This window comes from Ammospiza caudacuta, chromosome 16 (assembly GCF_027887145.1).
Source record: "Ammospiza caudacuta isolate bAmmCau1 chromosome 16, bAmmCau1.pri, whole genome shotgun sequence".
Taxonomy (NCBI): Eukaryota; Metazoa; Chordata; class Aves; order Passeriformes; family Passerellidae; genus Ammospiza; species Ammospiza caudacuta.
The window spans coordinates 17,154,347-17,177,222 of NC_080608.1; the positions used below are offsets into that span (position 1 = coordinate 17,154,347).

General features: G+C 59.9%; 1 protein-coding gene across 1 annotated transcript in view; it reads left to right on the forward strand.

Annotated features, from left to right (window-relative positions):
• The first annotated feature begins 15,206 nt into the window (after positions 1-15,206).
• PPARGC1B (PPARG coactivator 1 beta) overlaps positions 15,207-22,876 on the forward strand; it is a 42,890-nt gene continuing 35,220 nt past the window's right edge. Inside the window, exon 1 of the mRNA XM_058815476.1 lies at positions 15,207-15,290. Within this exon, the coding sequence (XP_058671459.1) occupies positions 15,207-15,290 (84 nt within the window). The remainder of the gene's footprint in view (positions 15,291-22,876) is intronic.

Genomic DNA, 22,876 nt, shown 5'->3' on the forward strand with positions numbered 1-22,876 from the left:
GTCTGTGCTTGCCCACCCAGCCCAGGCCCTGCAGGCACAGGGCTCACCCCTCCAGCTCCCTGCAGGTGCCTCCTCTGCGTTTTTCCATCCCTAATCAAACCCCACCAGGTCGGGTTTCCCTCCCCAGTGAAGCACCAGCAATCAGCCCTGTGCCAGCCATGGCAGCAGTGGGGCAGGTCCTGCTCCACAGCCCTGGGTGCCTGTGACCCTTTGGGGGCTGAAAGGTGACGGTGGCACACGGAGTGCTCAGCCTGCTGCTGCCTGGGCCTGATCTAACCACTGGAAGGAGATCTGGGCTGGGCAGGGCTGGGCTGCACACCCAGCAGGAAGAGGGCACTGAGTTCACGTGGGTGCCAAGGGGTGAGCTGGGCTCTGCAGTCCCCCCAGCCCTGCTGCCAGCCTCAATGGCCAGGGCACCTTTCCCAGGGCTCTGTCCCCAGGATGGGGCCTGGTGCTTGGCTGCAGGATGTGGGTGCCTGCATCCCTCCCTTCTCCCTGAATTCACCCAAACTCACAGCACTGCTGCTGCCCTGAGCCTGGAAATGCCCTCCTGGAGTCACGGGAGGGCACGGGGCTCTTCCAGCCCAGCCATGAGGGGGCTAAGGGCACAAGTGTGCCTTTAAATAGCCTCTCAAGGACAGGCTCTCCCGGGAGGAATGCTCTGGCTGGCCCGCTGGAACATGCCTGTGCCCGGGGGCACGGAGGGACAGTTGGGGCTGCTCGCCAGCAGCCAGGTCAAGGTTAGGCACGGCCCTGGCCCGGCGCCACCGTGCCATGCTTGGCACGGGGGAACGGAGCCGTGCAAACAGGGGAATGCGTGCCAGGCCGGGGCTTTGCCAGGCCGGGGCTTTGCCGTGCCCGGACTGCTCCAAAGTGGCAGCGGAGCCGCTGCTGCCCCTGACCCGCCCTCAGCCTGCCGGAATTTGGCAGCGGCGCTGCCTGGCTGCCCGAGCCGCCTCCGGGGCAGCTCCGGGTGTCCCAGAGCGGCTGCTGCGCTCCTGTCCGCGCTGATTCATATCCTGGACGTGCAGGCATTTGGATATTGTCCACCCGCGGGGTGTGACAGCGTCCCCGGGGCGCGGCTGCCAGCCCGGCCACGTGCCAGGAGCAGCTCCGTGTGCCCGCTGCTCCCCGGGGACACGGCAGGGACGCACAACACACCCCAGGTGAGAGCCCGGGGTGCCAGGGGCACGGCTGAGCGCCCAGGTGTCCGTGTGCCCATCGGCTCTGCTGGGGCACCCCGGGGGCACAGAGGTGTGAGGAAAAGCAGCTGCCACCAGCCCCAATCCCAGATCCGTCCCCTCACCATGGGGTGCAGAAAGGAGAGGGCAAAGGGAGCCAGGAGGAGCAGGGTGGCTGCCCTGGGCTGAAGGGCACAGCCAGCCCCAGTGGCTTTGGGCACAGAGCTCGGGTTGCCCACGCTGCCAGGCTGAGCTGGCTCCCAGCAGAGCCAGCCTGTGCTGCAATGTTCTGCCACCTGCCCTGTGGTGGCCCACGAGGGGCAGCTCAAGCCCCAGGCCACCCTCACGGGCCCCTCGTGTGCCAGCTGGGATCAGCGTGGCCCGAGGAGGGGCTGAGCCCCATGGAGAGGGAGCCCGGGGCTGCAGAGCAGGAGAGGAGCCGTGAACGGCAGCGCTGGCTCCAGGCTGGTGCAGCTGGCACCTGAATTGTCTAATAAAGTGTGAAATTGCTTTCATGCTCTGCTACCTTTGCTGAGCTGGACCGTCATTACAGCCCCCCCTCGCCGCCCGCACCGGCTGTGCCTGTCCTGCTGTGCTGGTGCTGCCAGCTGAGCCCGGGCTGGGCTGGCACTGCTGGGGCTGGCACTGCCCCATCGCCCCTGTGCCTGTCCTGCTGTGTTGGGCTGGGCTGGCACTGCTGGGGCTGGCACTGCCGCTTTGCCCCTGTGCCAGGGCTGTGTGTGCTCCCAGCGTCCCCTCCCTGCCTCTCTGCCCCTCTGCTGGGTGGGGGCATCACCGGGATGGGGACAGGGGATGGGGGCAGCGGGATGGGGATGATCCCTGCCGTGGGGATGGATCCCCGCTAGTGGGGCTGGGGGCTGCCGTGGGGCTGGGGGCTGCCGTCCCTCTTCCTTGTCCCACAGGATGCCCCGGGCACAGGGATCAGCTCAGGTCCGAGCCCTGCCCTGCGGCTGCCACAGCCCTGCCCGTGCCCATCAGATTGGGCTCCATCCGGCCGCGCCCCGAGCCTGCCGAGGCTGCAGAGAGCTCCCACCGGGGCAGGGACAGAGGGACGGAGGGACAGAGGGACAGCCCGGCCCCCCTCGCCGGTGGGTGACGAATTGCTCCTGAGCCACCTGGCTGTGCACAGAAACTGTTCTCCACCTCTAATAACAATAATCCATCATCCTGCTCTGGGCAGGGGATGTGCAAGGTTTTCCAGGGCTGGCAGGGGGATTTTGGGGGGCTCCCCTGAGGGGACACAGAAGCCTCTGCTCCGGGGGTGGCTTCTCTCCTGCACTGCCCACCAGGAGGGCAATCCATGACCGGGTACACACCCTGCCAGGGGAAGTGCCAGCTCCTCGGGGCTGTGAGAATCCTGGTTTTGGAGGGAAAAGCAGCTGGGAGCCCAGGTGTGGCATGGGGCACTGGGTGCCCCCTGCTCCAGAGGGTCCCACGGCTCCCCATGCCAAAGGAGCTGCTGAGTGAGGCCCAGGAAAAGGCATTTCTGCAGGGATCAAGATACTTTGCCCCAGGGAAGTGGTGCCACGTTTTTCCAGCTACTGATAAAGTTAAACCCTTGATCTGGTTAAAGATTTAGCCCACAAGGCAAGCCAGGGTAGGACAGCAATGCTGTTAGTGCCACTGCCTTGGTGACACTTCCATTTTTTCCTAATATCTGACCCAACCCTACTCTCTGTCCGTTGGAAACCATTCCCCTTGTCCTGCCACTGCTGGAGAAAACCAGTCCCAGGGAGAGCACCCGACCCCAGCAGCATTCCCGAGCCCCCCTCCATTGGCATTCCTCCTCTCCAGCCTGCACAGCCTGTTCCCAACGCCCCGAGGGATGATTGAATTGCTTCCCCCAGAACTGCCAATGCTTTAGGGACTGGAGCATCTGCACACACCAGGGGCAGCCTGCTCTGAGCCTGCTCCATGCTTACTCCGTGCCTGCTCCAAGCCTGCTCAGCCCTTCCCATGGGATGCTGCAGCTGCGGGGAAGGAAAAGGGAGCGAGCAAAGACAAGGCCAGGTTGGTGTGGAGGTGCAGAGACTCATGGAATGAAGGGGATGGAGTCCAGGCAGGAGGCCAAAAAGCTCTGAGAACCCCTTGGTGAGGTCTGCAAGCACCCAGAGGGGCTGGGAAATATCCAGAGGGGCTGGAAAACATCCAGAGGGGCTGGAAAGGACCCAGAGGGGCTGGAAAGAACCCAGAGGGGATGGAAAGGACCCAGAGGGGCTGGAAAGGACCCAGAGGGGATGGAAAGGGCCCAGAGGGGCTGGAAAGCACCCAGAGGGGATGGAAAGCACCCAGAGGGGTAGAAAGCATCCTGCACCCCTCCCTGCTCCCCTCCCCGCTCTATTGGGCACTCCGTGCAGCCCATCGAGCCATCGGGGCTGCTCCTTCATCCCTGCCCGAAGGAGATTCGTGGGTCTGAAATCTGCCTCTTTCAGGCTGCTCCCGACAGGAGCTCCGAGCTGCAGACACGAAGCCTTTTGTGATCCCGACCGCATCCCGGCTGGGATTTACCTAAAACAGCCCCAGGGAGGAACGGCTGGGCGGGGATGCGGGGAGAGGGAGGGAGGGAGGCTGCCTGGTGTTTGTTTTTACTAATGAAGCCCCATAATCAAATCATTTCAATTTTAATTGTGAAGCCAGCAGGCAGATTTCTGTCTCCAGATGGGACGTGATAGGAATGGTTGAAGGCTGGGCACGTTCTGCCACTCACCTTAATGCCTGGAACAAGGCAGATGGGAGCAGCTCTGGGGAGAGCTTGGGAAGAGCCTGGTCCCCCAGGGATGGGGATTCGAGCTGGGATCAGACCCAAAACCTCTCCTGTTTGGTTAATCCAGGGAAATGAACCCCTGGCAAGATGTGCTGTGCCATTCCCAGGTCTGAGCAGGGGAGGCAGGAGCTGATTTCCCTGCTTTCATCTCCCAGCTCTGCCAGGATACATGAAATCTATTTGTGGCTTCCACTTACCGTCTCATTTTTTGGGTGTTTGGACTTTGGGAAAAGAGGAAAATAAAGAAACTGGGTCATTTTCTATTTATTTGGAAGAGCTGAGATGTTAACCCTCCAGATGCACAGAGCTCTGCTCATGTCTCTGTGGGACTGGCAAACTTGGAACAAGTGATGGGGGAGAGGAGAAACCTCCTTCCTCCTCAGCAAAGAAAACACGTCTTGTTCAGGCTGGGGGGAGCTGGCTGCAGTGGGGTTGGGATTGCCCTCCCAATCTAAAGCAGTTACCTCAGGCAAAACACATCAGTTGTTTCTTGTGATGGAGGAATGGAGCTGGATTGCTCTGGGAGTGATTGGATCTTCCAAGAAGGGACATTCCCTGCTGCCTGCCAGGCCTCAGCAGCCACCCAGGGGCATGGGGTGGGCACAGAGGGGTGTCAGGGAGGGTTTGTTCCTCCCAAAGAGGATGAGGCCAGAGGCACAGGGTGACCCAGGCAGGTCACAGCAAGTATGGAATACCTTGTGCGGCTCTTGTGCCTTCCCCACAGCCATAACGGGGCAGAGCCCAGCTCTTATCAGGGCTGGCTTTCACCTCCTCGAGCTGCTGCCCTCCCCATGGCCACAGTGCAGCTCCCAGAGCTGACAGCATTTCTGGAATCCCCTGGAAGGGATCCAGGTGGGGAATGCCAGGCACAGAGCAGCCACCAGCATCCCTCTGGCCGGGCCTCTTCACTCTTATCAGCTCTCCCTTTCCGTGCCTGAGCCATCAGGGACCAGAGCATCACATTAGAAATAAAGTCATTACCCTCCTAAGCAAATACAGATGAAAACCCTCACTTTATTTTTTGAAATCGGAGTCCTGGCTCCTGAGGGCTGGAAGTGGCACCTTCCCCCTGCCAGCCTGCCCTTGGCTGGGTGTGCCCCAGTGCCAGGGACACCGTGGGTGAGGAGAGCAGGGGGACAGGGGCTCTCTCCTGCAGCCCATGGATTTCCTGGGATGGAGGAGCCCTGTGCTTGGTGCACCCTCGCTCTGGTGGCTCCAGCTACATGAACTGGGCACATCCATGGGAGTGACACCCCCTGCGCTGTCCCTGTGACCCCATCCCTGCTGCCAGCACAGCCCCCTTTGCCCCAGGGCTCACCCCTGTCTGTAGCTCACCATCCCATCCCAGCACCGATCAATCCAGGGTTCTGCTCTCTTCTCCCTCCTTTAATATCTTTTTCCCGCCGTGTCCAAAAGGGAATTAAATTGAGGCCACTAAACTCATTTGTTGCAGCTCGGCGCTGGGGCTGCAGGCAGCGTTCAGCCCCGGCTCCCCGAGTGTGCTGGCTCCTGCTGCCTGCCCGGCGTGCCCCTGCCTGCCCCACGGCCAGGCACAGCTGGGGTTAACCCCGACCTGACCCAAACCCGTGCCCGAGCAATTCCTGCCTCATGTGAGCCGAGCTCGGGGCGGCGCTGGGGCTGCTCTGGGGCTGCTGTGGCTGTGCCTGGCCCGCAGCCCCATCCATGCCCGAGGGCTCTCCCTCTGTCCCGGCTGTTCTCCTGCTGTGGGGAGGTGATGGAGGCAGCCTGGGCTGCCACCCCCACAGCCCGGCTCGGCCTCGGGGCTCAGGCAGCATCAGGGGATGCCTCAGGGGATGGGGATGAGCTGGAGCCCGAGAGGTGCCTGCGAGACACCAGGGCAGGGTCTGGGGGTGTCTGCAGGCAGCAGCACCCAGCTGGCGCTGAGTGACCCCCGAAGCGGGCAGTGCCACCCCAGCAGGGCTGGTGTCATCAGGCAGGAGCAGGAGGATGAGGGATGCTGTTCATGGGTGGACTTGTTCTTCTGCCACTCAGGAAAATGTCCCTGGAAGTGCCTGAGGACAGCAAAGGACGGCAGACCTGAGTGTGCTGGTTGGGAACAGCTGCTGGGAATTTCAATGACTGCCCGTGAATGCTGGTTTTGTTTTGTCCCGGCCTCGGCTGGGCTCTGCCTGGGCCAGACAGCATTGAAACCCTGCTGCTCACGGGGCTCTGCAAACGGAGCTCCTCGGGAAGAGCCAGGGAGAAACCTGAGCTCGAGAGGAGCCCTGGAGCAGCTCCCTGACCCTGCTCTGCAGAGAAACCTGCCAGGCTGGCCATGGCTGAGAGAGCCTCAGCAGCAGGGATGGCAGCTGGGGTGGGCTCTGCCCAGGGCCTCCTGTTCAGCTTTGTTCCCGTCTGCCCGAAGGAAAAGGGATGGAAAGAGAAGAGATGGTCAGGAAGTGAGTGAGGTGTGCTTCCTGCATCCTTCCTGCATCCTTCCTGCTCAATTCCTGCACAATTCCTGCTCAATTCCTGCACGCTTCCCTCTCCCCCTGCCTGATGCACACTGTCCTGGGGCTGGGCAGAGTTTTCCAGGGACAGCCTGGGGATGCAGCTCTCAGCCTGCCCTGGAGCCTGGGACATGGAATGCTGCCCCGTGACTCTGCAGGGCTCCCTGGGGAAGTGGAGATGCTGCCAGGCACTGTGGTTTACAGCCTCAGCCCCCGTGCTCGCTGCCAGATGCATGCCCTGAAAATCTAGTTTCCTAAGGATAAACAGGATTTCTTATTCCTGTTGCTAATGTGATATCAGCACATTGCAACACAGATGTTTTAATAACACATAGTTCTTTTAATGAAAAGACTTAAGCTAATTTACTTCCCAACATTTGTATATGTCCTATTTGCTCATTTATTCATGCAGTAAATGAAATTAAAGTTGCTAAACATTTAGAAAATTACAAATACACTGGAGAAGTGCACCTGTGTATTAAACTAAGGAGCAGGAGCTGCTTTCCTGGCACAGAGGCTGCCCAAGGCACGTGCTGCTGGCTGTTTTCTCCTTTCCTGTGCAGCCACTCAGGCTGGGGGGGAAGGCAGCCGGGCACTGCCAGACCCCATTCCCAGGGATGCTGACAGTTGTGACAACCACTGCATTTTTATTTTTATCATCTTGCCAACGCCGCTCTTTAGATCAGCTTTTATTAAAAATAAATAATGCTTTTAAAGCCGCTGCTGGGGCACCAAACTGTAACAAAGGCCAGGGAGGCGGTGCTGAGGATGATTAATGTGGTTTTTCCAGTGAAATACTGTAGCAGCTCTCCCGTGCTGAGTGAGGGCTGTGGGAAGGACAAAGGCTGGGTGCTGTTCTCAGCCTGGCACCTGGAGCAGGGGCACCGGTCTGGCTGAGGCCTCACCCCCTCCCAGGCCTGGCTTTGGTGGGCACAGGTCAGGCAAAGGCCAAAGGGATGCTGAGGCACAGAGCCCTGCCTGACTGTTGGATGTATCCGTCCCTTCTTTTTCCATTTTCCCCCACACCTGGCCCCGCAGGCCCAGCCATCTGAGCCCAGCTGGGGGTGACCACAGCTCACGGTCAGGGCAGGGAAAATGGATTTAGAATGTTCCCTGCCACACAGGCTGCACCCTGGGGCTCAGGGATGTCACACACCCATCGTGTCACCCCCCTGGGCAGACCCACAGAAGGCACATCTCCATTGCATGGGGAGGCTCCTCTCATATCATATCCTCCTGGGGAAGGTGAGCAAACCTCCAGCACCTCGGGAAAACCCCAAAGGCTGTGCAAGGCTGGGCTTGCTCCCCCGGGGCAGACTCGTCCTTCCCAGGCAGGGACGCCAGTCCTTCCCAGTCCGAGCACTGGTGTGATGGCACAGCTGCCTCTGCTCATGGCCACGGGGACAGGGCTGCAGCTCCTGCCCTGCTGGGTCAGCCCCAGCTGGAAAAACCCTGCCACCATCGAGGCTTGTGGCTGGTGGGCTCCATCCTTGTCCCAGATGTTCCCAACACCTGAGGCTTTCCCCAATTCCAGCTCACGGCAACCAGCGGGAAAAGCAGCGAGAAAAATCTTAGGCAAACATTTTGGGAATCCAAAAATCTCACTCTCTGAGTGCAGTTTGGCTCGACAGCTTGCTGGGGCACGGCGGGCACTCGGTGTCAGGTGGAGAGGCAGAGCTGTGGAGCTCCGTTATCTGCTCGGTCAGGGAAAGGCGCGGCCTCTCACCGCTGCGCTCCCGTTATCCCTCCCCTGCCCTGCCTCTCCAGGCCGGAGCATTTCTCAGTCTGTGCTTTATCCCATCCCTGCTTTATCCCATCCCTGCCCTGCCTCTCCAGGCCGGAGCATTTCTCAGTCTGTGCTTTATCCCGTCCCTGCTTTATCCCATCCCTGCCCTGCCTCTCCAGGCTGGAGCATTTCTCAGTCTGTGCTTTATCCCATCCCTGCTTTATCCCATCCCTGCCCTGCCTCTCCAGGCCGGAGCATTTCTCAGTCTGTGCTTTATCCCGTCCCTGCTTTATCCCGCTCTCTCCCCTGCCTCTCCAGGCCGGAGCATTTCTCAGTCTGCGCTTTATCCCGTCCCTGCTGCTCCTTTTGCAGCGCTGACAATGCCCGGTGCCAGCGCTGCGAGCCCCGGGCGCTGCCAGCCGGAGCTGCGGCCGCAGGAGCGCGGAACGCGTGGGCACGAGTGGCACGGATCTCTCCTCCCCCGGCCGTGCGATTCGGGCTCTCGGGATGCCATCCTCAGCCCCCCGGCTCGCCGCTCCCGGGAAACTCGTGCCCGTGCCTGTGGCGGGCGGAGGAGCGAGGCGGCTCTGTTCTTACCTCTCTGCGGAGCCGGGAGCGCGGGGAGAGCTGGAAATAGCCCTGGCTGACACAGATACCTGTGCGGAACAGCAGGGGCCCGCACTCGCCGTGGTAATTGCATACTGCATGGCGATGAGTCAGCCGGAGCCCCGCTCGGGCAGCACGAGGCCGCCCTGCCTCCCGCACCGAGCCCGAGCCGGGCCCCGTTGCCGGGGAAATTGATGCTCCCCCCGTCCTCTAAGCACAGGAGCACGGAGAGGATGGGAATGAGAGCATCTTGCAGCTTTTTAAGCTCTCGAGATGCTTTCAAGTGCCAGGGAGGCTGTGCGAGCTGTGATTTGCTGCATTATTTCTGTTGCTATCCCTGCACGGGGAGCTCCTGTGTGCAGAGGAGCTGCTTGCAGCAAGTCAGCATCCAAACGCTGCCTGTTCTGGGGGGGCTGAGCCCCACAGCTGCCATCACCCACAAGGGACCAGGGCCACCCTGGGGCCAGCCCTCAGTGCTTCCCAGGGTCTCTGGGATGGTCCCCTTTGGGATGGGCCCCCTTTACCTCATGGGGAACCAGAGCAGCCGGACACCAAAGCGGTGTCAGCTCACCCCGAGATCCTCAGCAAGAAAGCCCCATCAGCAGAGCTCTCCATCCTCCTCCTCCTCCTCCTCCTGGGGCTCAGGGGCTGCCTGGCTGCCGGTGATTGCACTGCCAGGACATTAATAAATAATTAGCCGGCAAACTTCCACCAGGGAGCTTCGTTTGCTCTCCTCCAGCGGTGCCGCCTGCCCAGAGAGAGAGCAGCTATTCCCAGGAAGAGGGGCTGGAGGGGGTGGCATTTCCCCAGCCGGGCTGGCGGCTGCCCAAGCTCCTCCACAGCTGACTTCACATTCCAAAGGGATTCGGGGGGGAAGAGGAGGAATAGGTAAAATCAATGAGAACCTATTTGGCGGGATAAAAGAACGGGGTTTTATTTATAGCACTGGCTGGAGCTGAAGTGTCTCCTGCTCAGGGAGATGGTGCTGAGGCGCTGAGGAGCAGCACAGCAGTGTCTGCACAGGGCTGGGAGATGCGGCAGTGCCTGCTGCCCGCCCCTCACAGCCAGCCCCCACTGACTCCCCAGCTCCCCAAAGTGCCGAGGGTGGCTTTGCTGGCCAGCCTGGCAAGGGGGAAACACCTGCTGAGGGGATTCTGCTGACAGCAGTGTCTGTGCTCAGAGGGTGCCAGGAGCTGAGCACCAGCCCCTTCCCACCACTCGTGCCCAGGCAGGGTTGCAGGAGCTTGGGACGGTGGCCAGTCACTGTGGGGGATGCTCAGGGGACAGCTGGTGACAGAGGAGGAGGGGGTGCTGCGAGATGGAGGCCCAGGGACAGACAGAGCCAGCCTGGCATGCTGGGAGTCACGAGCCAGGAGATGCCCATGGACATCCCTGCCAGCAACAGCTGCCTGGGGAACAGCAAGTCCTTGCTCAGCAGTGCTGCAGATCCACGGCGTCTCCCTCCACTGCTCACTGCCTTGGCCAGCTCTGCTGGTGCAGGAGGATCAGGACCTGCTCTGGTGATCATGGCACGTCTCTGGGATGAGGCAGTTAACACAGAGAGAGGAAGAGAGGCACCCAGACTCTGAGCAGCCTCCAGCGAGAGGCAGGAGGAGCTGCCCTGCTTGCAGCCATCAGCAGAGGAGGATGAGGCCAGCCTGGGTGTCAGCCAGCCACCCCAGTGCCCCCCACTCCTCCTGGGAGCCGCTGGCAGCAGGATGGTGGGGGTACAGCTCCTGGGGCTGTCCTGCCAGGCAGGCACGGGCAGTGAGGGGAGCCCAGGCAGCAGCACCAGGAGCACAGGCAGCTCAGCAGGCAGGGATGAGGCCGGGGGGCAGCCAGAGGCCAGTGGGCTGACATGGATGGGCTGTGACAGACACTGGCAGCACAGTGTGAGAGCTGCCAGGGCTGTGGGAGAGCCGAGCTCAGATGGAGTGGAAGGGACACGAAGCACACGGTGCCATCCTGCCGGTCCCACAGCTGGCTGGTGCCCTGTGCCAGGCTGCTCTGGGCAGCACGGGGGGCACCAGCCTGGACCAGCGAGGGGCAGCCTGGGGCTGCAGGCTGGGATGTCAGGCAGTGCAGAAGGAGCAGTGCAAGGGCTCTGACAGCGTGTTCCTTCCCCCAGATGAAGCGAGGTACAGCATGAGCCGAGTGCCCTGGGCTGCTGCCAGCCTCTCATCCCCAGGCAGAAGGGGCCGGCTGGCCCTGCTGCGCCAGAGCAGCCTGGGGAGGAGGACAGGCTGCTTCAGCTGCTGTGGGTGTGCTGCTTCCGTGGACAAATGAGTCACTGAAGGTGCCATAAGGAGTCAATGGGCATCCTGGTCCCCACTCGGCCCACACAGCTGGTGGGCAGCGTGAGCCATCGTGCAGCAGCCATCCCTATCCTCCGCTGCCTCTTGCTCCAGGAAATTCCCATCTGTTCCAACAATGCAGCCACAAAACCCCCTTCTTGCTCCTTTGCCATCACATTTATCTCCTGACAGGTTTTTCTCTGCAATAACTGTGTGGATTTGCCTCTCCAGCACGCTCCAGGCTGCAGTTTGGGAGCGGGGCAGGCTCAGGGTGGGGCAGGCTGCAGCCCTTACAGCATCCCCTGCATGGGTGCATCCCTCAGCCCTCAGTGCTGGCCACAGGCTCCTCTGACAGAGCTGCAGCAGCCCCTGCTCTGGGGAAACAGCCTTACCCCCTGGACAAGCTGGATCTCAGAGCCAGGAGCCCACCTTGCCCTCAAAATCCACTTTTGTTTCCTAGGTCCCCTCCAGCCCCAGGGGCCAGTCCCTCAGCCCTGTGGCAGAGAGGAGATCAGACTTTCATTCCTTGCTGGCCACAAAGCATAACAGAGCCCTCCTGTCACCAACTGAGGAGGAGGAGGAGACAGGAGTTCCCAGGTGCACACAGCTAATGAGGCACAGAAAGCATGGAGGGAAAGCAGCACTCTGTCCCTGTACTCGTGATCTCAGGTGAAGGATAAGGCTGAGCAGGGCTGTGGGGAAGGGAAAGCAGAGCTCCTGGAAAGGAGCCAGACAGAGAAAGTCAGCGAAACCCTGGGCATGGCACTGCCGAGCACTGTGCACGCCTGAGCAGCCCGTGTGGATGGAGAGGGCTGCAGGGCAGGGCTCTGGGCAGCCTGGGGACACCTTCCCCTTCAGCTGCCCCCAGCTCACCCAGCAGCGGCTCACGGAGCTGCTGCCAGCCCACAAAGCCTTCCCCCGTCCCCAGCGAGAGCAGCCACGGTCCAGTCCCCCATGTCACGGGAGCGCCAAGCAGAGAGTGTCACCAGCGGGGGCTGCGGGTGTTGTAACTCCTCGGAGCAGCCCCATTTGCCGCTGCCTCTCACTGCCCGCTCCTTACAACATTCTGCCATCCACAAACAGAGGCAGCTGCAACGTGAGAGCGAGGCGGGCGGCCGCGGGGCCGGGGTGGCTCCTGCCCAGCCGGCGCTCATTGGCTCCGGCCGCTGTCCCACGCCTGGCCTTTGGCAGGCGCAGGGTACCTTCAAACCCTGTCCCCTCCTGACCGCTGGCCCAATGACATTACTCGCTCGCTGTTGTTTTGAAAGGACATTTGCAAGATTTCCTGTTATATTTTACCTCGGTAATGTTATCCCCAGCCCCTCCGGGCTGAGCATCGAGTTGCTGCTGCAGAGGCAGCGTGGTGCCACGGGGCACTCCAGCACAGCCAGGGCTGCCAGGCCAGGGTGGGCACAGGGGGTTTAACTCTGCTCGAGAGGGGCCGACACCTCCTGGAGCCCATAGATACAGGGAGCAGCAGGAGCTGGAGCTCTGGCAGCTGCCCTGCTCTCGAAGCTCGGGGTCTGGTTGAGGAGGGAAGCTGTGAGCACACGGCAGAGCTGGCCAGGTCCTGTGCACAGGGCAGGTGTGTGACACGGGCAATGCGATGTCCCATTCACACCACCACCATCCCTACCACCGCAGGTGGTTCTGAGGCTGCCACATGACTGACTTCTAAGAAGGTGGAGACAACACCACTTATAACATCCTGTCCTCCTTCTCCTCTCTCCTGGTGCTTCCAAAGCCCTTTTTATGAGTGTTATTCAACCAGTTCCTCCAGAAGCTGCAGGACACAGGGAAGTGGTGTAATCTCCATTTCATAGGTGAAAAGAACCAAAAGGCACAGAAAAATGCTTGGACTGTGCAAAAGTCCAGAGCAGTCAGGAGCTGAAGCTGGGCAGGTTAACAACAACTTGCAGCCACGTCAGCAGCTGTACTTCATCCTGCAGGATCCCACAGAAACCCAGAAGCAGCAGAAAGTCCACTTGGCCAAGATGCCCCATTGTGCTCTGCTGTCCTCTATCCTCGTCCCAGCACAAGGGGGTCTGACCCCAATATCACATCCAGTTTTGCTGCAGGGCTGGAAGAAGCCCTCACCTGTCTGTTCAGAGGGGAAATGGGGCAGTGCAGGCTGAGCTTTGCTTTCCTCATGCTCCTCCACGCCTGGGGGTGGCTGCTGCCAGAGGGGTGTCCTGCAGGATGGAGGCTGGGAAGGGCTCATCTCCTCCATCAGAAAGAAAGGGAAATGTTCTTGTACAAGGACCATAAGGGAAAAGGTATTTCTGAAAAGCCCAGCTATGCACAACTTGATTTTTGAATGACAATTGACGAGTAATTCCCACGAATGTTACTTCCGACTTGAGTGCAGATGGTGCAAAGGAAATCACGAGATACACAAGTGCAAACCTCGCCTTTTGTGAAACAAATTCCTCCCAAAGGACTGGTGTGGTGAGGCCTTCCAGCCCTGATGTGGCAAACCTCCCTTCTGCTCTCTGCTCATCTTCATCACACCATAGCCTTCATCACTTTTATCTTCTTCAAGGAAAGGAATGCAGATCACTGCTCAGTGGGCTCAGCTGGGAATTTGAGTGCCAATCTTCAAGGAATTGCACATGCCCCAGAGGAAGGCAATTTCCTTCCTTGGCCCTGCTGAGTGTGCTGTGCCCGCTGTGACTGGGAATCCTGGCAGGGCATTCCGGGCCCAGGCCTCCCACCTATGGGCAGAGAAGTTTCAGTGCTGGCAGGGCAGCCGGAAAAGCACCTTGGGTAAGTGTTTTGGCACTCAGTAATTAGTGTTAGAGTGAACAGCAACGAGGAAGAGTTGCTTTGTCCCATCCCAGCAGCCAGGCCACTCTGGCCTGCAGCTCTCATCAGTGTGACACAACAAACGCTGTTCCTGACATCTCCCTTTGGTGCAAGGCTCGGGATCATCAGGGAAAACCCAGTGTTGCTCCATTGCCTGGTGTTCACAACGTGTCCTGAGCCAAAGGGGAATTTAAAAAGTGCCTGGAAACAGTTCTGCCTTTGAAACAACAGCAAGGAGAACACGGGCAGGCCTTTCCTGCCAGAGGAAGAAGCACTTTCTGCTCACCCCTCAGAGCCTGGCACAGAGCTCCCCACCCCGATAGCTCCACATCACTTTGCTCCATCAGCTCTTTATGGTGACCCTGCAGGCCTGCCTAGGCACTCTGAGGGGAATCAAGGATTTGGAGCCATTAGGCTGCAGGTGTTGCCACTTGGTTGGTTGTGTATCAGCTAATTCAGGCTGCAGTGCCAAGCCCTGCTCTTTCCCATGTAATTGCTACGGGTAAGTAAATAGAACATTCATGAGATTTTTGGTCCCATCATTAATTATTTCTGAAAGGGCTTTTAGGATACGCCTCAAAACCCCAGACAGAAAGATGACGTGCGTGACATCAAGATGCTCGCAGCCGCAGCTGAAATGAAAACAAGGAAAATCAGAAGATCTTTTGCTCCTTTTTACTCTTTACTGCAGTCCCCTGGTCCCACTTCATGCAGACCCACGGAGCCTGGAAGTGACTCCTGGCCCAGCCGCCCCTCTCAGGGTTTTTGTATCTCCAAATATCACTCCAAATGGGGCGATCTGGGGACTGTGGAGAGGTGCCTGGCGCTGTTGGATGCTCCCACTTCTAAACGCTGGCAATTTTAAGGTGTGCGCAGTGGCACTGCTCAAAGCGGGTTCCCTCTGCGTGTGGCGTCCCTGGGGAAGGCGCTCCTGCAGGAACTACTTTAAAAGCCCCAGAGAGAGCCTGGATGTGCCCGCTGGTCTGACCCGCTGCACCCAACGCTTACACATCCAAACTCGGAGCAACCCAGGGGCCGGCGGCACCCCCTGTTTGACGGGGTGGCACTTCCAAGGGACACACAAAAGTGGTGTCCCACGCGTGTCTGCAAAGCCCCCGGGGCGCTTCCTCGCAGCGATCCCCCCGTGTCCGGCTCCGCAGCCGCTGCGGGCGGGGGCTGCGGGCGGGGGCTGCGGGCGGGGGCTGCGGGCGGGGGCTGCGGGCGGGGGCTGCGGGCGGCTCCGCCCCGGCGCTCCGCGCTCCCCGCCCCGCCGGCCGCCCGGCTCCCGCCGCCGCGCCTGCTGCATGCTCGGTGCTCAGCCCCAGCCGGAGGTGGAAGATGGCGGAGCCGGGGCCGGATTGCAGCTCTCTGCTCGACGAGGATCTCTCCTCCTTCGTCTTCAGTTACCTAGCGGACAGCCAGGTAGGCGGCGCGGGGGGGGCTCTGCTGCGCGACTCCCCGGCGCTGCACCGGAGGGGGGAGCTGGACGGACCCCCCCGCTGCTTGCCGGGGCACCCCGGGGAAGAGAAGAGCCGGCGCTGCCGGAGCGGGGCTGCGGGGCCCGGCTCGTTCCGCCGGGTGCCCGGGGTGTGCGGCGGTCCCGTTCTCTCCGCGGCTGCGGAGCCGGCCGCCCGCGGAGCTGTGCGCGCCCCTCCCGGGGCTCCCGGGCGGCCGCAGCCCCGCAGCCCCGCCGGCGCTTTCAGCACCACTCGCACGTGGACTCCCGCGCCCCCCCCATCGGCCGGCAGTCTGGGGGGACAGGGGACAAGTTGATGGCTCGATGGGTTTCGGTGCAGAAGCACCCCCCGGTTGTTAGGGCTCCCCCGAAGGTGGGGAGGGGGCGGCGCGGTGGTGGGGGGGGCTCCGCAGGGGGCTGCGCGGTGGGGGCTGATAGAGCCGGGCTGTGGGATGAGTCATGCCGAGCGTCAATTCCACGCATACGGGCTGGGATCTTGGGGGATGGAGGTTTGGGGAGGGGGGGTGCGACAGCGACAGGGGTCTCGGTGCTGCGAGTCGCCGGCTCCAAAATGTGGATGGGCTGTGTTTTGGACGGAGCCGGGTATTAAAATCAGATTAAGGCTCCTTGGCAGCTCCGGCGGGATCACGAGAGCGAGCCGTGCTGGCTATAGGGCTCGCATGCTTTTCCATTTTGGGGGCTGCAAGAGAGGCGCTATACAATAAACCGGGCAGGAGCCGGAGCCGGGGCTGAGCCCGAGCACGGCCGCGCATTTCGCAGTCGGCTCGATGAGGCTGCTGCTAGTGGGAAGAGTTTTCTGTAGTTATTTATCATCCCCCCCCGACCCTTCACTTTCATAACCACGGATTACAAAATAGCTCTGATTGTGAAGCGAGCGCATTCATCCCAACCCTTGCTCTCTCACCAGCTCAGCCCCGCGATTGCAAACAGCCAGGAGCGTGTGTGTTTGTGGGGGACAGGACCTGGGCTAATCCTGCCGCCGTTTGGGTTCAAAACAAACACGGGCTCGAGACCTGGTAAATCAGATTTGCCCGCGGTGCGTGTGCCAGCCAGAACCAGGCAGGGCTTGCCACCGGCCAGATTGATGTAGTCCCGGCACCTCTGCCCGCCTGCACCAGCGCCAGAGCGCTCCGGCTTGGCACGGGACCGGGCGGCGTCTGGGGGCAGAGCAGGGGGAGGCAGCCTGGCTTCTTAACCGAGAGCTGCTGACAGGTTGATTACAGCAGGAGGGTCAGGAAAGGTGAGAAGTGGGCCGAGATTTTTGTAAGCACTTTGTGGGTTTTTTCCATTTTGTTATTGCTGAGGGAGCCCATGGGCTTGCGGGAGAGGAGGCTGGCTGTGTGGGACACTGTCCCCCGAGCGGGCTGCATGTGTGGGATGCCATCCCCTGGAAGAATGGCACAAAGGCTGCAGCCTCCACCAGCCCCACTGCTCCCTGAGCAGGTGAAAGTTCCTGGCTCCACTTCCCTATAATAACCCTCCTGTTCTCAGTGTGTTAACCACGACATGAAAAGCCCTTATGGTTGCAGCATGTGCCTGGAGCCTTGTTTCTCTTTTTCTTTGCTTTTTGGTCAGCCTTTGATGTGCCAATTTAAGAATCTTATTGCAAAAAGCGACTGCTAAGAGAGGGGAAAAAAAATTATACGAATTGTCACATCTCTCTCGTGCAAGCCCACCATGTTGTGAATATTCCCTAAATATTTAGAACTGTGTAATGGCCTGTGCTGATAGGAGACAACGTTGATGAAACGCTGTTGGCTGTGTCCCCTGTTTTCTCTCCCGGCCCCCGGCGTGGTCTCTGCTGGAGGGAGAAGCACAGGTAGCGCTGCTCTGAAATCTGCAGGTGTGGGAGGAGAGGAGCAGCGGGGGCAGCGTTGCAGCTCGCTGCAGCTCCCGTGCAGCCCCTCTGTGCTCTCCCGTCCGGCGCCTGCTTTCGATAATTCCGTTTCCTCTTCTGACCCCACGTGCGCTGAGGGGCTCAGGGCTGCGATGGGAAGAAAAGAGAAGACGGATAAAGGAAGAAAAAACAGCCCCCCCCAGCTATGATTTGCATGCGTTTGCTAAGAACCGCCTGAAGTTGTAAGCATGTGTTGTGCTTGTACCTTAACCTCTGATGAAACTGGGGGAAGGCTCCAGCCCTGGCTCTGTCACATGCTGCTTCTAACTGGGAGGGGAGGCGGGCCGGGCTGGCGCTGACGTCTCTCCCCATTACTACTGTACGAGCCTCTGCTTACAACTGGGTTACTGCCTCCTCCGGGGAGCCCCCAGGCTGCTGCCCCAGGGACCCCAGTGCCCCAGCACGGAGCAGGTTGTCCTGAGAGGCTGCGCTGTCAGGAGGCCACGGGATGATGAATAGTGGCCGTTTCCTTCGTGGAAATTTTGAGGAACTGGGACTCTCCTGCTCGCTCGCCCCTGCTTCTCCCTGTCCTGCTTTTGCTGTAGGTTGTGAGAAGGGCGCAGTTGGTGCAAGTGCCAGGTGATCCTTTCCCCTCTAGGGGAGGAATCCTGAGCATGGCTCTCAGGGAGACGCACAGGGGTATCTGCATCAGTCCCTTATTCACAAGGGTTTGTGCTGAGGGTGCCAGCTAACCTCTATTTACATATCGAGGACAGCGATGATTCACGTGGTACCTGCATTGCTACAGAAAGAAAATCAGGGTTTTTCACTTGATATCTGCCTTTCTCCTGCCAACTCCTTTTTCCATTTTTTTTCTCTTTTTTCCTTTTTTTTTCCCAACAACAACAAAAAAAAAAGTGATTTTGTTCTGCTGCGCCTCAAAATGTGTCATTTCTGAGCCTCCTTAATCCATTTTGTGCAACTCTGCTGCTCAGAGGTATGAAGCTGGTTGTAGCTGGTTCATCTGCTGGCACCAGGCGCTGGGAAGTGCCAGCCAGGCAGCTCTGCCGAGAGCACCACGAAGCAGCTCTCAGCATCCCTGTGAGAGGCTGGAGCACCGTGGCTGTAACGGCTTCAATTCGTTTAAAAACCCCAAACAAAGTGCAGCAGGAGGGGGGAAAAATAATAATAAAAAGAACCCAGGCTGCTTCTCAGAGGGATGTTTAAAGATCACATGAACTGAAATACAATATTCCCTCTTTAACTTCCCAGCCCCCTGCTAACAGCTTAATCCATCGATGAGTGCAGGAGGCACAGCGAGCCCGCGCTGGGTTGGCATTTCTAGTGCTGAAGTGGGGATGCATCTCTGATTTCTGATAGTCCTCACTGAGCTGACCGATATCCTGCTTTCTGTGGCTTTTCTCTCAAAGATTTGGGGTGGGTTTGGATGATGGACAGCCCGAGGGCCTGTGCAAAATGCATCCTCAGCTGCATTGCTGCAGCGTGGGTCGAAGGGCTGCTGCAGTGGCAGAGCTGGAGGAGGCTGAAGTTTTCTGGGAAGCAGGGTGGCTGTGTCCTGGTGGCTGTGTGCTGGAGCTGGGGGTGCTGGTTGTCCCCTGGCTGTCCCCAACATCAGGCTGTGAAGACTGGCGAGCACAGCAGAGTCTGAGCTGAGCCAGGAGAGAGAGAGCAGCCGGAGGGAGAGGAGGGCTGGGCTGGAACCTGCTCCTCAGAGCCTGCCCCCACACCTGCCTGCCTTCCCCCTGGGATTCTGACCTGTGTTCCCCACCTCAGGGGTGCCCTACACCGAGGGTTTTCCCCCACCTGCCTGCCTGCGCATCCCTGCCCTGTCTCATGCTGTAATGGAAAGGCACCTCTCCAACAGGTGAATAATTAAGGGCTCAACGAGGGCCTCCAGCAAAGGGAGCTTTGTGAGGGAGAGGGATCTCTCTCACATTAACCTTTCCAATGTCAAAAGCCTTTTTGTAGGGAGGAACTCCACTTACATGAGCTCTTTGGCGCGGTTGGTTGGCTAATTAAAAATGCTCTGGGAATGCCCGTTCCAACCCCAGACTCCTGGTTTTGGGAAATGGGTTCCATGTTTCTGGTGCAGGGCTGGGGACAGAGATGCCACAGGCTGGCTCCTGGCAGATGATTTGATGTGGTGCCAAGGGCAGGAGCCCACCAGGCTCTGAGATCCCCTTTGATGGGGCTGGGGGCTGTGGCAGGATGTGGGAGCTGCAGTGCTGTAGTAACGGGACAAGGAGAATGGATCCAAACTGACACTGAGTAGGTTTACAGGAGACACTAGGAAAAAAATCTTCCCTTTGAAGGTGGAGAGGCCTTGGCACAGGTGCCCAGAGAAGCTGTGGCTGCCCCTGGATCCCTGGAAGCGTCCAAGGCCAGGCTGGAAGGCATCCCTGCCCATGGCAGGGGGTGGAATAGATGAGCTTTAAACTCTCTTCCAACCCAAACAATTCTATGATCCCGTGAAGGACACGATTCCCCCTGGCCAGCACGTGCCAGCACCATGGAGGCTTGGGGACATCCCCGTGCTGGGGCAGAGACATTGTGCAGGGCCAGTCTGCGCTGCTGCTGCCAAATGCCACCACCGGAGCCACCACTTCTGCATGCCCATGGCCCTGGGGAGATGCTGTCACCAGGGCAAGGGGCACTGTCCCTGTGTGGCTCTGCAGCAGCGTCAGGGAAGGGAAGTGCTGTCCCCAGAGACGTGGCTCCACCGGGACCACGCGTGTGGCACCGCTTGGCCGCCACCGCGGAGCCGGGGACGCGAGGTGCTGGCAGGGCCTCGGCTGCAGACACGTTTGCCGGAGGAATCGGCTTCAGGCTCCCGCAGCTGAGCCCTGCTCCATGGCAACCCGGCGCGGGCTTATATTTCTCGTGACTGCTTGGCAGCCTGGAGTGATTTAGCAGGGGGGAACTCTGTGTACGCCGGAGCCACCGCCAGCGCGGCCCTGCCACGGTGACCGCCACGCTCCTGGCCATGTGGGGCTCCCGGCCATGTGGGGCTCCCGGCCATGTGGGGCTCCCGGCCATGTGGGGCTCCTGGCCATGTGGGGCTCTGGAGCCATGTGGGGCTCCCGGCCATGTGGGGCTCCCAGCCATGTGGGGCTCCTGGCCATGTGGGGCTCCCGGCCATGTGGGGCTCCAGGGCCCTGTGGGACTCCAGGCCGTGTGGGGCTCCAGGGCCATGTGGGGTTCTTGGCCGTGTGGGGCTCCTGGCTGTGTGGGGCTCTGGCACCCTGCCCACAGCCCAGGAGTGGGCAGGATCCCACCTCCTGCTGCCTGCAGAGCCACCTTCTCGCCTGGACAAGGGGGTTTTAAGATGCCTGTGCTTGTATTGAGGAGACAGGGACTAAAGGTTGAAGTTAATGGGGCAGGTGGTCAGGTGAGGTAGTGACCTACTTCCAGGGGCACGGGCACCGGAGGCACTGGGTGATGGTCCAGCCAATGTGTTTCCCTTCCCTTATCGCTCAGCCAATCTGCTTTTCAGCACTTTTCCTGAACTCTGGCTTACAAATTATTATTTATTTATTTATGGCGGTTGGGTTGGTTTTTTTTCTTTTTCTTTCAATACCGGGAGCTTCCAAGAAACGCCAAAGGACTTTGCACAGGTCTGGCTGCACTCAGGGCCTTGTCAGCCCTGTCCTCATCCAGCTCCACTTCCCCACGTGGAGGCAACAGCCAAGGCCGAGCTGCTGCATTAAACCAGTTCACTTCTGAATTAACACAGGGAAAAGTAAAAGCTGGAAATCTCCTTTGGCCCTGGGAGATCTGGAAACCCACTGGGGGAGGGGTTCTCCATGTGGCAAGCATGGTATCTGGTGGTTCAGCTGGTGGGGGATGTGGAGGGGCTGTGGCAGCCCCGGGGACACGGCCCCATGCAGTAGCCAGAGTCACCTTTGATCTCTATCGGCCGGGCAGCAGTGTGGGGCTTAGGGAAAATACTTCCCTTATCTCACATCCCAGTGTCCCGAGGCAAAGCCTGCAGGCACTGAGAGCTGGGTGGGCACCCCAGCACCAGGAGTTCTCCTGGAGGGAGCATGATGATGCTGAAAGGTGCCAGGAGCTTTTTACATCTGTGTCTCCTGTGCCAGGAGCTTTTTCCATCTGTGTCTCCTCTGTCCCCACGGCCCCCTGCCCACCCAGATGGGGACAAAGGCTGGAGAGCCCATGGAGGGCTGATGTGACACTTCTCCCTTCCCCTGGGATGAGCAGTACATGCTTTATATGGATGTTTTTGTGCTGAGGTGGCGCCTCCAGCTCTTGCAGGGACTCCAGTTGCAGGGCAGCAGCATATCTTCACTGAGATGCATTTTCTGAATTCTTCCTGTGCACCCTGTGGCTGGGGCAGCACCGCAGCCCCTCTGCTGAGCCAGCCACGGCCAGGCCCCTCGGTTCCCGTTTCATTTTGCTGCCAGTTGGGCTCAGGGAGCAGCAGCTCAGCACTGCTGTCACTTCTGCTCCCCCCTTTGTCTGGGGAGGCTGCAGGACACGCTTTGTCCCCGGCATGTGGGGGGACGGTGTGGGAAGTGTCATCCTTTCGCCCCCGCTGCCAAAAGCTGTCTTCCCCACCTATTCCCCGAGGAACCTTCATTTCCTAATTTTCATGGACGTCAAGAGCAAGGAAATCCTGTGGTGAGGGCCGAGCGTCCTGGCCGGGGCTGCGGGCCGAGCTGGGGCAGCCTGGGATGGAAGGAAGCCCAGCTGCCTCTCTTCATGTTTGTTCTCCTCCCTCCTGCACCCTGCAAGGGGGGATGTGGCTTTCACAAGTGACAGCTGGGGACCTGGCTGTCCTGCCACGAGGTGACCCATGGCTGGAGCAGCCCCAGCTGTCCCTGGGGGCAGCATTTTTGCTGAGCGTTTTTTTTGCGTTTTTTAGCCAAGTTCCTAGGTAGGAGGGAGTCGCGTTATTATTTTTTCATGAAGAAAGTGCATGTGTAGCTGCAGGGTGTCAGGGGGCTGCCATGATCCCTTGCATGCACGCAGTTCTGGCACACTGGGCAGCAGCCAGGCTGGCTTGGAGCTGAGACCAGCACTGGTCACCCCGAGGCCGTGGCTGTGCACATGCCAGGGTGGCAGCGAGGAGCTGGAGGTGACAAACGTGACACTCACAGCTCTCCTGGAAGGATGAAGCCGGGCCAGGCTCTGGCTCTCTATCCCCTGCAGAGTCCAGTCCCTCTGCCAGCATCGTGTGGTAACACTGGTGGGCACAGAGCTGGTGGTCCTTTGCTCCACGTGTGCTGCCCAGGCATAGCCCACAGTCCTGGGCCAGATCCCAGAGCCCGTGTGTGGCAGAGCTGGCCAGGGGCTCACCTTGGCTGGTGCCAGGTGAGCTGCCAGCACCCGCTCCTGCCACGCACAGGCTGCTCACCGGGCACCAGCACGGCGGGGCTGAACTTTGTCCAGCTTCAGCCCTGATTTCTTGGCACCTTCCCTGCCTCAGTGCAAATGTTTGCAACTTCCACAGCCCTTGGCTTCCAGCTAATTAAACTTTGCATTCCTGTTGGCTCCCTGCAAACCCAGGCTGCTTCCCTTTGCCCCGGGCTGGGGGACCTGGGGCTCTGCCTGTGCCAGGTGTGTGTGGCTCAGGGCCACCTTCCTGCACCTTCACTGCAGGAGGATTTTCAAACCTCTGCTCCAGCGGCATCAGCCCCAGAGCTCTGCACAGCT